At 41.4% G+C, this 14,305-nt stretch overlaps 1 protein-coding gene across 3 annotated transcripts in view; it reads right to left on the bottom strand.

Annotated features, from left to right (window-relative positions):
- LOC120541257 (plexin-A1-like) overlaps window positions 1-14,305 on the bottom strand; it is a 710,643-nt gene that overhangs the window by 334,929 nt on the left and 361,409 nt on the right. For all 3 annotated transcript variants that reach the window (XM_039772729.1, XM_039772730.1, XM_039772728.1), the window contains one exon: window positions 9,824-9,924. In XM_039772729.1, coding sequence (XP_039628663.1) covers window positions 9,824-9,924 — 101 coding nt within the window. The remainder of the gene's footprint in view (window positions 1-9,823; window positions 9,925-14,305) is intronic.

The following is a 14,305-nucleotide window of genomic DNA, read 5'->3' on the forward strand; positions in this document are numbered from 1 at the left end:
ACAAGTATAAAAGTAGAAAGAGTTTTTATTGTGGCAAACTCTTCTTGGGAAAGCGTTTCGTACCACAGTCATAATACATAGCACAGGGGCAATAATAAAGCTCTCTGCCACTCTTTCTCTTCTCTTTTACCATCAGTGGCCACAGCCTCCTCCTCCACTCATCTTCCTCCAGAGTCTGGTTTCCAGAACTCAAGCAGCCAGGTCCTTTAATCTATCACCCAGAAGTACTTCTGGTGTTCCATACATGTGGCCTGAGAGAACTATCTGGATGAGGCAGAAGCCCCATGAAGTAGGGCTCTCCAGTCCCTGAAACAACTCTTAGTGGCACCTATGGAATCCAAGAGGGCTGAGTCAAAGAACTCCAATTTCCCGTATGCCCTGTGGGAATCCAAGGCACCAATGTAACCCAGGGGTGCTGCCATCTAGCGATCTGGGGGAGATAATGCACAGTACATGGTTTCTTCCCTGTTCCATCCAACTTAAGGCTATCCCAGCCAGGAAAGGATGCAGTCTGTCTCTCTCTCTCTCTCTCTCTCTCTCTCTCTCTCTCTCTCTCTCTCTCTCTCTCTCTCTCTCTCTCTCTCTCTATATATATATATATATATATATAATAATAATATAATTTATATACATATAAATTCATTTTTTTTAATTACAATTGGTACAGAATATCTTGGGTACACAAGAAAGGCACACCCAGCACACTCAAATTCACAAAGAAATGATAAAAAGGCACACAGGAATATGCTTTTGGGTTTTTCTGCTAGCCTTGTGGAGACACAACGTGTATGCGCAATCAGCATGTGCCCTTTTTAAACCTCATAACTGCATTTTGTAATATCATGTATATTATTTATATCAGGCTTTATATAAAGTATGAACAGAAATTTTTTAAAAATACTTTTTTTGTGGGCTGGCTTTGCCACTGGACAGGATCCTTTAAATATTTCACGCATACTTCTAAATGAAAACAATGAAAAATTATTATGAAAATAATAAAACACACACAACATTTTATATTGCATTGATTTATGCTGACTAAGCCATTTCTGCTGGCTAAAAATGTTAACTGTGGTGCAATTTACAAAGTCAGCAAAAAAAAATAAATTTCATATTTAACTAGATAGCCCCATGTAATACCTAAACTAAAATAAAATCCACTTGTCAATGTAAAAAAAAAAAACATTGAAGTATGGTGTAAAGCAGATGGTGACACTGACTCCTAAAATAGGCATTGCAGTTCCTCCACCGGAACAAACATTTAGGTCGCAGTCACCCGCAAGGGGCAAGAAAGTAAAGCCTCTAAACTAGTCGAACTGAATAAGTGCACCCCTAGCATTCAGACTTCAAACTACAAGGGCCGTGGCGTGGGAGGAGAATCTCGAATCAGCGCAGCTCTTAACAGTGGAGAAAGCTTACACAGCTGGTCAGGTCAGCAACATCAATTGGAGCGGCTATACTGAAATGGTAGCATATGGCGGCTTATGATGCAAAAGAGAATGACAAATAAAGAAATGACTAAATACACGTTTAGAAGCTGTTCTTTAATAATAAGCAATACTTATTGAAGGTTTCAAGAATTTATATCCCGAAACTCAATCCTTAATTCTAACTACAAAAAATGTAGAATTATTGCCACACTTCACCAGAAAATAAAAAACCATTTAAGACAGTAAACTAAGATGTATACCAGCTGCATTAGCAATGTGCTCTTTCACTTTAGCGAGCAGCACTTGCTAGTTTTTCTCTGTACGGCAAGGAAATGAACATCCAAATCATAATGTGTAGCTTCTCTGTTAACAGATCATTTAGGACCTGATGATAGACAAAAAAGACAAACAAACACTTCCAAAAACTTCCAGCCTTGGATAGAACATTGGAGATAGAACTTTAATTGTCCCAAGTGGGAAATTTAGCTTTTTTACAGAAGCTAGATAGCTAGATTCTTTAGTACTGTATAGTAGGCAAAATTAGATAGATAGATAGATAGATAGATAGATAGATAGATAGATAGATAGATAGATAGATAGATAGATAGATAGATAGATAGATAGATAGATAGATAGATAGATAGATAGATAGATAGATAGATAGATAGATAGATAGATAGATAGATAGGGTACTAATATAATAACCAGAATAACTAAAAAGAAAGAAAATGGAAAAGAAAGAAACCTTCTGACTTGGCTGTCTCAGTGAAGCATTATGCAGGCGTATCATTTCTGCTATGAAGGAGCTCCAGCCACATTTCTTGACACACTTTTGCTGAATAACTGGTTGGCTGAAAGTCCTCAGTGTTAGTGTGTCAGAGAGAGGATGTGCAGCATTGTGTGTAATGGCCCTCAGTTATGTTTTAATTCTCTCCTTTGCTACAATCTCCTGGGGGTCCAGAGTGAGTCCAATAAATGAGCCTGCCCTTTAAGTTAACTTGTTGATTCGGTGGGCTTCTTTTGAATTGACGTTACCAGTTCAGGGCACCACAGCATAGAAAATTGCATCAAAGAGTTGTAGAACTCTGAAAGAGCACAGTTTACTAAATAAGAAGTGTCTTCTCTGCTCTTTCTTACATACTTTCTCAGTGTTATGAGACCAGTCCAACCTGTCATTGAATTCCATCCAATTCCGTTTAATCCAACAACTGATCTGAACTGAACACGCACTTTTTGGGTCTTCATAACAGTTACAAAGCATCAGTAAAGTGTTTACTCATCTCTGCAAAGTCGCCTACTAACAAAACGTAACTTTGGAGTAGTCTGAGGTGGATTAACTGAGACTCATTTAACTTGACATTACATATTTAGTGTAAAGCCTGTGAATCTTCATATTAATAAGTCACTTTACCATCATGTCAATATGCCACACGGCACAGACATGAGTACTCTATCTACTGATGTTTCAGAAGTGTCATGAAGACCAAAAGAAGCCTTTGTTAAGGTCTTATTGCATACTAGCCATGTAAGCCTGTGCTATAAAAAGTCCAGGGTCCTAGAAACTATTGAAATCATCAGAAAATAAACTGAAATGTAGAAATGTCAGGTAATTGAAAAGAACTACTATGGGCATCTCGCATCTCTTGCTTGTGCATTAGTGGTGGGAGGAAAAGTAAAAGGGATACCGTTTTGCTGATTGTTAGCGGCTAAACGACTTTGTCTTTCTTCTGAGGTTTTGTTTTGCTGACGTGCTCGCCTCGCTTGTGTTATTAGCGGCTGAGCGGGTTTTCAGTTTCCTCAGAGGTGAGGCCTTTACCCCGACTCCACCTCTCACTTCTGGACCGGACAGACACACACACTTCCACACGTAGACATTTCTATATAAGAAGAGTAAATGAGGAATATATGCATTTTACAGCACCTAAAGTGTTACCAAAACTGCTAAGACTTTTAAAAGTGAAGTTTAGTTTACTTCACATAATCATATTTCCACTGCTTTCTGGTTTTGTTATTTTGGCAGTGTTTAACTGCTAAATGATGACCACTGTTTAGAATATATTGGTCAATCTGTTGTTACAGCTTCATTAAAAAAGTAAACGTTGTCCCATTGATTCTTTCAATATTAATTCTGTAGTAGCTTCAATTTGTCATAAAGACAGAGACAGAGGCAGACATGGAGCTGACAAATACTGCACAATGCAGACTGTTTTATCTAGCGTCGGGCAGGCCTACCCGTGAAGACATAAAGAGAAAGCCTCTCTTAACCAAGTGATCTGACACAGCACTCTTCAGCTCTGATGGCCAGGGGGCTTGTATTTTAAATCCTTCGTGGTCAGTCAGGCCCTGAATGTGTCTCAGAGTGGAGGAGTGACTGAGATCAAGGGTGCCATCCATTTGCGGGTGATGGCACTGCACTCAGAACTGGGTCATTTGTTTAGTTTGGGGTCAACTCTTGTGTATTTCAAAAAATGGATGAGTAGATTGTTGCACATAATCGCTTATTTATTTGGTTGTTTGCAAATTTAAACCTCTCATAGATACTTACAAACAAAAAAGGAACATCATTAAGTAGAAAAATATGTAAACCTTGTATGGTATTGATATATGCTGACTAAATCATTTCCACAGGCTAAAAAAAAAGGCAAACTTGTACAATTTACTAAGTCAGCAAGAAAAAAGGGAAAACTATTGCAGATATTTCTATACATTTTATTTTGTCGGTGTGGCACTAAATTCTAGGCTGCTGAAAAGAGATGGCAATTATCATTACTCATGTCAGGATATGCAGGAACTGTAATTTCTATTCTGTTGTAACAATCAACAGGCAGCCGTCTAAAAAGAGAGAGGAAAGACAGGTTTGGGCTCCTGTTCAAAGTGTTGGATGAGCTGTCTAACATTTATGTCAGTGTTAACCAACTGATAATTAAGAAATTACAGAACATGTTATATGTGCTTCTGTCTGGGATAGCACTGGTGTGAGGAGTGCAATGGAATTTAAACTCCTGAATTAAATTATTGAAAAAAAGTAGTGCCATTGTAAATACGCTCTCTTCTAATTCAAACAAATAATTTCATCAATACTTGCATTAATGAGGAAATAAGCTCAAAGTTGATGATAATAGGAATTACATTAAGAAAACAACCATTTGAGAATGTCCCCATTGGTTGAGAAACCTTTCACTATGCAGCCACTAAAGTTGATGTCACCTTACGCGACTTCTAGTCATGATGTACTGTATATCAGATTTGCCGAACGCGGTGGTTGATCTTGTCGCCGGACCATGTCAGTTGAAACTGTCAATTGCCCTTGTCACATTTACTGACTGAGTGCCAGTTTTTCGGTACAGACATGCTTGGCCCGTTTTTCAAACAGCCAATAGGGTACTGCCTACAGAGAGTGTTGCATGAAGGTTAACAGGTACAGCAAATTCAGGCAATCTTTGTACTTTTTTCCATTTTTCCAGTTTATCGTGGTACATAAAACATGAGACATCAGACAAACAAGCTTCTCATCTGTTTGAGAGGTCCAAAACACCTACATTCCTTCTTCCTTGTTGCTGCATTATATTCATTGTACTCCCAGATAAGCATTCATTGCTTGTCAACTCTCCTCCACATGGAGACCATCCCACGACTAATGACAAAATCAAACCCGTCTTGTACGGTCGAATCACGGACTAGTTGCAGTTGGTCACATCACATGACTGACGTGATGGGAGCACGCCAGTGACTGCTTCCGACTTAAAATTATGTGAAAGTAGTCTATGACTGATTATCACTGAAAATGTTGTGTAAAGTGGCATAACCTTAAAATCTTTGGAACTAAATAAGCCGTCCTCTTCTACCTTTTGAAAAATTTTCTGTTTTTAGTTATGTGTTCAACATTTCCTGCCTCACATTTCCTGTCATCCTATGTTTACTCAGATTGATGTAGACACATAATACACCTGAAATGTATATATTTGAAATAACAATATATTATTTACCCTCTACAATTCCAAACACCTCACTGCCAGATAAAGAGACTTCAGTGTCTCAGTTGACTTCAGCAGCCTCGGTGGGGTGATGAGTGAGCAGGCTGCCTGCTGCCAGTGCTGATCGACACATTTGTAAGACAAAGACACTCATGGGGAGGTGCAAAGGACTCAAAGGAGGCCTGGAATTACGACTTTTTCGTAGGCTTCAATGATTCTAGTGTTAAACCAAAAAAACCTACGTTTCCAGAAGTGAACCATTCTCCTCATTTTTTTTTAAATAAAGACCAACAAGCAGTCTAACAATAAGAGCAGAGGCAGGTCAATAGATTGTTCTGGAAAATCACAGGGATTTCAGCCCACAATGCAATTCAAGCTCTCTGCTGAATTTACACCCAACATTTCTCCACAGCTGAGATGCAACATACTGTAATGGACAAATCTGAGCTGAGCGGGGCACTCCTTCTCTTTTCCAAAAGATACAAGCTAGTTGATTCTGAAGGTTTCATACAGCTCAGCTTCTTGTCTATACAAAGCACTCGAGTGAAGTAAAGTGAATCATAACATTAGGAATGGAATGACAGGCACAATGAAGTTATGCAAGAGGACTGAGCATTGATCTTGAAACCCAAGAGAGAGCGTCATTAAGACAAGCATTAAAGCTCACTAAAGACGCTCTCATGAGAAATCTGTTGTATAGCAAATCTGTGAGGGAAAAAAGGAAATGTTAATTTAGAAGCAGATAGCTGACTAAAACTACAGGAAAAATCGGGAAATGGAATACAATTTATTCAATAGACACTGGGTATAAAGACATTAAAAGCTGTCAGAGGAGTTGTCATAGTGCTGGAAAGTGATTCCAGGGGACATCTATAAGTGAACCCCAGGGGATATTTAAATTGTTGCTCCGTGCCAGACCACAATGTACTTAGAGTTGGAAAATGGAGATACACACACCCTGTCAAGAGAGTATCAATATTCAGAGTGCCAAAGAATCAAAGGAAGAGGAATAGGGCAGGAGAGAGAAAGAGGGAGACTGAAAGAAACGTTAGGGATACTGCACATGGTAAAGTACAACAGGCACTGACAGGCCATTCGTTATTTTATAATTGTAAGTTATTCCTTATTCCCATCCCCTGCTTAATCCAACACACTTTATTAAATATCCTGGCATTTCCATGTACATTAGGCACAGAAACCAGAGTCAGGCTGTGTCCTATGACATCTTCATTTTTTCTGATGTTGATGAACATTTCTAAAAGACAGCCCAACAAGTTATTTGTAAGAGCAGCAATCTTTTAGGAGATGTGCTTAATTTGGCTCATTCTTACGGGTGTCGGAGATGGCTGGGGTGGCGACCTGGCTGGGATGCCCAGGAGGACCGGAGGAGGGCTTACGCTTTCCCCAGACCATGTCGGGGCGACCGTCCTGGTTCCTTTGGGGGCCACGGGTACAGAGCTATGAAGCTCTACTCTGTAGGGGCCCATGGTCAACACCAGGGGGCGCACCTGTGCCTTTGGAGCCCTGGACTTCAGCACTTCTGCCACACCCGGAAGTGCTGGGGTGAAGAGAACTTCCGGGTGTGTGGCCGGCACTTCCGCCACACTGGGGAGTGTTGGTGGATGATTGCCGGGAGGCACGTGGAGCACATCTGGGTGCATATAAAAGGGGCCGCATCCCTTCAGACAATGGCTAGAGTCGGGAGTGGAGTAAGACAAGAGCTTGGTGGAGGAGGCAAGGAGGCGGCCTGAAGAAGGAAGGCATTGTTGTGGCCAGGACTTTGGGGACTCTTGGAGGTTGCTACACTTTTGTAAATAATGGACTTTGAGAATTAACGTGTGTTGGGTGACATTAACGTGTCCGCCTGTCTGTGTCCGGGCCAGCTTCCACAGGGGCATGAAGTTTAACTTGGCAGCATTGGGTGCAAAGCAGGAAACTACCACGAATGGGGCATCATCCCAGCACACAAAGACTGAGGACCAATGTAGGCTTTTAAACTAACCTAAGGTGAGGATTAGAAAACTGGAATACCTGGAAAAAAACAGGAAGAATGTGAAATCTAAATACAGGTGGTTAACAGATCAAATCATTCATTAAAAAGTCATTAAAATGCATCATATTTTCATATTTTACAGGGAGTGTGACTCTCTCTCTCTATATATAAAATCCAAAGTCTCCCTGTCTGCTTTTCACAAGACAAGTACTTCATGGATTTAGATCGGGTTTTTTCTTTCACTAATTTAATTCTCCAATTCTCATATATATATATATATATATATATATATATATATATATATATATATATATATATATATATATATATATAGGTTTCTAAACTCTTTTGGGATTCCCCCCAATAGAACAACATGCTGAAGAACGTCCCAAAGCATGATCACTACGTCTGTGGAAGAAAGTTTATCAGTTGCCGGGGCAACCACGGGTTCCCAATGCTGTAGCAGCTTGCTTCTTAAGCACATTCCGATTCAATCACGGTGGCGCTATAAGTGCTTGTCATCAATGGGTGATGCAAGCAACATTATAAATGCAGGGCACAGGATCACTTGGCCACTAACCCGGCCACAACCCTGCCTGACTGCTGTGTCCGTGTATAGGAGAGCGGTAGGTCCCATTACAATAAATAGCCGTACTGTTCCTGTTTCAAGCTGAATAAAGCTGGCTTTGCTAAAGTACTGAGACTCAGCCTTGTGTTTTATATATTGAAATGGAGAGATGTGAGTGGGTTTGGAGCAGGGGAGAGGTAAGGTGTGACATTGTCCTTAACATTTCTTCTTACTTCCACCAGTCTCCCAAATTCCATCCCCTTCTCATCCAGAAAGTACTTAAGGAAAGCTCCCAACAAGTCAGCCAGCTTTGAGAGAGGAAGGGAACTGGAATGAAGTTATTTTGCTTAATTAGCCTCCTTCCCATTAAGGACTGATGGTCCCCACCTTTGTTTACTTATTGCAGTGAGAAAGAAAGGAACGATCTTTGCAAAAAGTGAAGTTACTCTGCAGGTTTCTAATCCTTCAGTGAGCGCACACACACACACACACACACACACACACACACACACACATATATATATATATATACAGTAAAACATCAATTATCCAAATGAATTGGTTGGTTTGATTAACCAAATAATTAGAATAATCCAACATACATGAGAATGTCCAGTTTATACGAAACAAAGTGTAATGAGACCTACAATTACATTTTTGCATCTTTGCTTATTACTGCTGCATTTTGAAATAATCAGTTATTTAAAAAAAGCAAATGATTAAGGACATTTATAGTTAATAACCAAATCATTGTGAAGAAGCATCATATACTTTATTATATTTGTTCTGAACTTACCTAATTGTTTTACAAAGTTTTTTTTTCTTTTTTTTTAAAGATAAATAGAAACAGGGTGATATGGTGGCGCAGTGGGCCCCGCATGGAGTTTGCATGTACCCCCCATGCCTGCGTGGGTTTCCTCCCACAGTCTAAAGACATGCAGCTTAGGTGAATTGGCAATCCTAACTTGGCCCTACTGTGTGGTTGGGGTGTATGTGTTGTGTGCGCCCTGTGATGGACTGACACCCTGTCCAGTGTTTGTTCCTGCCTTGCACCCTACATAGCCAGGATAGGCTCCAGCAGACCTCTGTGAGCCTTGTGATGGATGGCCGGCTGTTTATCCCGGCCAATACCCCCACGCCACCAGGTGGAGCCCTCCCTGCAGCATGGAGGTACCCCGAATGCCAGCAGGGAATTATGGGCATTGGAGTTTTCCTTTACAGCCCTGCTGGATACCATGGGGGCCATTAGAAGGCGCTGCAGGGAGGAGCAGCGACTATTTTTCCTACGCCCCAGAAGTACACATGGACAAGGGGAATGACGTGCTTCCGGGGTAAAGAAGAAGGATTTTTATCTGACCCGGAAGTGTTCCTAGTCACGTGGACAGAGAGGGCAAAACACTTCCGGGACAAGGACTATAAAAGACTGAAAGAGACACCAGAGCGTTGAGCTGGGTGGAAGGGTGGCAACGTGTCTGGGAGTGGTGAATTGGTTTATTGTGATTGTATTGGTATATTATATGAGTATTGTGGAGGAGAGGGTGCTTTGTGCACTGTACTGTATGAATAAAGTCAACATTTGGACTTATCTGGTGTCTGGTGATTTGGACAAGGGTTCAAGGGAGCGATACTGCCCCCTATCTGTCACACCCTGTTCAGGTCTAATTGGTTTTCAAAATGACTGACTGACTAAACAAAAACAAGCACAGGCAACTGCACACAAATATGAGCATAATGAATCCTGGGAAGTTTGTTTTTTAAAAATACTGTAGTAGAAGATTGTCTTTTATGGTCAAGACGTCTGTGTAACCCAGGGCCCAAATCTGCTACCCACAAACACAGAAACTGCGCCTCTACTTACATGTTATGGAGGACACACCAGCCACAGTGAGGATCCTTGGACCCAAGACACTCCGTGCAGCTCTTGTATTGTTCACAGCTTTCCACGGGCACTCTGCTCACCTGGAGAACCAAATGAAAAAGAGAAAGAAAAAAATAAAATTAAAGCAAAATCTGAAGGTGATTCAGAACTGAGATGGCCAAACCCTGAAATGAACATTTATAATTATAAAAGGAGGGAAACATTATAAAATACACAGGACAAACAAATTATCACACTAAACTTTTAAAACATAAGTGGTTTATATATACAGTAATTGATAGATAATATGATTAGCCTTTAAAAAGCATTTGGATGTTATTACAGTATTAACTGGGTTCTGCATGGCTTATGTCTAAAGTATAAGCAATAATCTATACATATCAAGTTAAAGAAAAATCTAACTGCTCATCCTATTTCATTACAATTGCCAACTGCCTCTAATGATTATTGTCTCTTGCAACCTTCTATTGTGAATATGATTTTTTTAAACCTTCATTAAACATCTTATCATTCCTCCAAGTTTCTCATCATTAATAAGATCTACCTTCTGTGGTGAACATCACCCACTCATACTTTACAAGAGCTACACAGAACAAGTGCTCCCAAAGACGTCGTTCACATCTTTACATTTATCCATTGTGGGTGTATGCACGAATGTGCCCTCCAACAGAGGTGGTCCGTGCATTGCACTTGATGCTGCCGGCAGGGCCATCTTAACAGCATTATAGACCCCCGGGCAAAGCAGTGCACTAGAGCCCCTACCTACAAAACCACTCAGCAAGTCACAACATACATAGATTAGCATGGGGCCCCCCAGGTAACAACCCAGCGTGCCCATTCGTGAAGTCGTTCAAGCTCTGGACTCCAACAATTCTGAATTAAGCAAAGGTCCTGCTAGAGAACTGTATGAATTGAGCAATGGCAGATGGAGGGACTCTGTAGACTTGGACCAGGTGTCACAGGCCGGGCTAAACCTGAACTAAACCCCCTGTGATTGACAATCAGTTTTCAATATGAGTTTGCTACCTGGTTACACTGTGACAGACTCTAGGTTATCAAGTCATGAAAATGGTGGCAGAAGATGCAGTCGAGCATGGGGATTATGTTTGGTGGCTGTAGCTCTTATACGGCAGCCCTAACCTACTGTATATATTGAATATGGATCGATTCTCAGGAGACTGGAAAAGCAGCATTCTGCCACTTGCATTCGATAGTTCAGGTAATTTTCTGGCCACAGCTTTTGCCAGCATCCAATTCACTGAGAAATAGACTGCCTCGGCCATCTGCTCTTCTGTGAATTCAACGTCCACAATTGAAATCTATCCATTTGAAAGCTAGCATGTCATTTGACACAAAGGGACTGGGTCAATGGCACATTTGAGGGGGAAAAAAAAACACCGGCAAGCAATTTCTAGGGAATTACTATCCCAGCGCCAAACAACAGAAGGCATTGGCAGCAGAGGCAGTGGCACACACAGCATTTTCTTGACTTTTACCTCGGCTCTCTTCTCTCTGAACAAAGGGTGTCATTTTTAGCGAGGCAGTGCCATTCACTGTAACTCAATATTCACTGACAAGACACCTTTGTTGATAGGCAACTGGCCAAAAGTGGTGAAAAGCTCATAACCAGCAATCACAAAAGAGCAGAGGAGAAAGGGGAGGGAGACCCTCGGTGAGAAAGAACACAAAATGAGTGAAAGCCAAGCGGCGAGCGAACAGCAAACTGCCAGGACGAAGGGCCACGGACCTGCAATGTGTTCTGGACTAAGCAATGAGAGGGGTTTCACAAAAGTGCAGCACGTTGTGCTAAAGTTGTGATCTGTGTGTGCCAAACATTTTATAAAACGTTAACAGTACACCGCATACACAGACAAAACTTACAAATCGATATGCTCAAAACCGCTAATCTAATTCAGAGCTACAGCGGTCTTAGTCTACCTATTAGAATCACAGCCAAGGCACCAGACCACCGTACGACTCACGCAGACACAGGCACAGCCCGGTGTACGTAATCAGTCATCCATGTAGTCACACCTTTAATTAAATCTGAAATACAAGGTGCAAACTCTAATTTATAATGCAGCCAAGTATAACAAAAACTTTAAACTATATATAGAAATCAAAACAACTGCTAAAACCAATAACGGTAATAAAAGCAATTAAACACTTTAAAGCTAAAACAATTTCATACACATTTAAACCATCCAATTAATGCAACACAGTTAAGCTTTAAAGTCTCTTGTGGTGTCTCTAAGCCACTGGTGCTGAATAACTGAAAGCAGGCTTTCCAAGTTCAAGAAAAACTTGCAGGACACAAAGTTTAATCCAGAGTGATAAAGTCCACTGGTCTTGGTTGACATTGAAGCAATATGAGCAGGCAAAAGAATAAGAAGGGCTCCTTATATATTTTATTGTCACACATGTGCACATGGGAGGCAGCTACACGGTCAAAATGAGAGTAATTACATGCCAGACCAGGGGGTGGCGGAGTGTGCTGACCTTTTTTCTCACTTTCCTGCAGATCGTTCATAGAAAATCCTGCCTGACCCTGAAGACGTCATTTCTGAGGATGTCACTTCCGGTGTGGAACCTATGAACGAAGAACCTTCCGGTTCTAGCCCTTTTAATGACGTCACGTCTGGATCCGAGCCTATGGGAGAGGACCCTTCCACTTCTGACCTGAAAGACCTCACTGCCCTTGCTGGCCTTTAAAGCCACCATATTTACCCATTAACTCGTCAGTTCTGTTTTGGACTCCGTACTGAGCACATCAGTGTGAATGATTTATTCTATTGCGGCCAGGAAATATTACACTGTATAGGTGGCTGCCCCAAACCTTTTTATAATTCTTACATCTGTTTTTTGTGACAGTGGCATAGTCGGTAGGATGAAGGATTCTCTGAGGAACCAAAAGTGATGTCATCCGGGCCAGGTGGGATTTCCCAAGAACGCTCGGCAGGAAAGTGAAAAAAGGGTCAGTGCACTCTGCCACCCCCCTGGTCTGGTGTGGAATTACTTTCATTTAGACCCTTTCGCTGGGAGACAGCTAAAGGGCCTGAATGATAGTAATTCCATGCCAGACCAGGGGGTGGTGAGGTGCACGGAGTATCTTTCTCTGTCCCTTGCAGACCATTTTATTCAACCATTTTGCAGCCATGGCACAATCTATGGGTGGCTGCCCCAAACCTTTTTGATGACTTTGTGTCATTTTTGTGACAATATATCTATTATTATTATTATCTATATTAATATAATCTAGTGACGGATGGCCGCCGGCACCATTACCTAACCGGGAAGCCTTGATGATGGAAAGACAGGGGGAGATGACTTATGAAAGGTGCTGTCTCCCCTGAACAGCTATATGACAGTGCCCTGGATTGTAATGTCCCCCCAGAGTCCCACAGGGACTTGGTATTGTTTGACTCGTCTCTGTTAGGTTCCAGGGATGCTACCAGGGGAAGCTGTGGGAGCTGCAGACCGCTACTTTGGGCTTCCGCTACAAGTCAAGTCAAGTTGGGGAGCATGCACTGCTACAGTGCATTGCCGGACCCACTACACGCTGTATACTGTATGTGTATATACACATACATACATACACACAGTATATACACATATATGGAAGAGAAGAACTGTGATACGGTTTGCATATTTGCAGCTGGAGATCCGCAAAGGAAGAAAATGAATCACATATCATAAAGTAGTTTTTATTCCTGAGCTTTCAACCCCTGCCAGGGGCCTTCATCAGAGGATAATACTTAGACTTACAAGAATCAAAGGCAATATGTAGCAAAAATTTCATGTGGGGGGGAGGGGCGATGAGGTAGCTAAGTCTGTGTGATCGGGGGTATTGGTTGTACACATACATATACACACACACACATATATATATATATATATATATATATATATATATATATACTGTATATACACACACACATAGATAGATAGATGGATTGCTGGATATGATGCGGTTGCTCCAAGCGTACTTTCAGGTCACACATTTTTCCTATATGGTTAGTCAGAGTCAGGAGGAGAGTGGATGAGACTATGTGGAAGGAGATGAAAATATTTTGTATTTGTTTAAGGAGACAAGAAGATTCTGTGCTTCACTATTGTGGAAAGGATTTGGAGGTACTGAAAAAATAAAAAATACCTTCTGTTTGTACCTGTGACTGTGTTGTGCAGTTGTGTTTGGGGAGCTGTTGCACCTCCTACTTCAGACATGCACAAGTAGGGGACATCTTCAGGAATTCTGCAATAACTGTGATTTCAAACTTGGTACGTGGGTTAGCGCCATCACTTGTGTTGCTTCTTTTTTTCCCTCAGATCGTTGAGAGGAGCAGCTCTAATGCCAACTCTGCCAATCACCTTCGCCCGCCCTGGGAGTAATTTAAGAACCGACTACACCGGAAGGAGTCGGTCACTTTGAGACTCCTGCCTACATCATATGTGTGTGTATGT

The sequence above is a fragment of the Polypterus senegalus genome, chromosome 12, assembly GCF_016835505.1.
Source record: "Polypterus senegalus isolate Bchr_013 chromosome 12, ASM1683550v1, whole genome shotgun sequence".
Classification (NCBI taxonomy): domain Eukaryota; kingdom Metazoa; phylum Chordata; class Cladistia; order Polypteriformes; family Polypteridae; genus Polypterus; species Polypterus senegalus.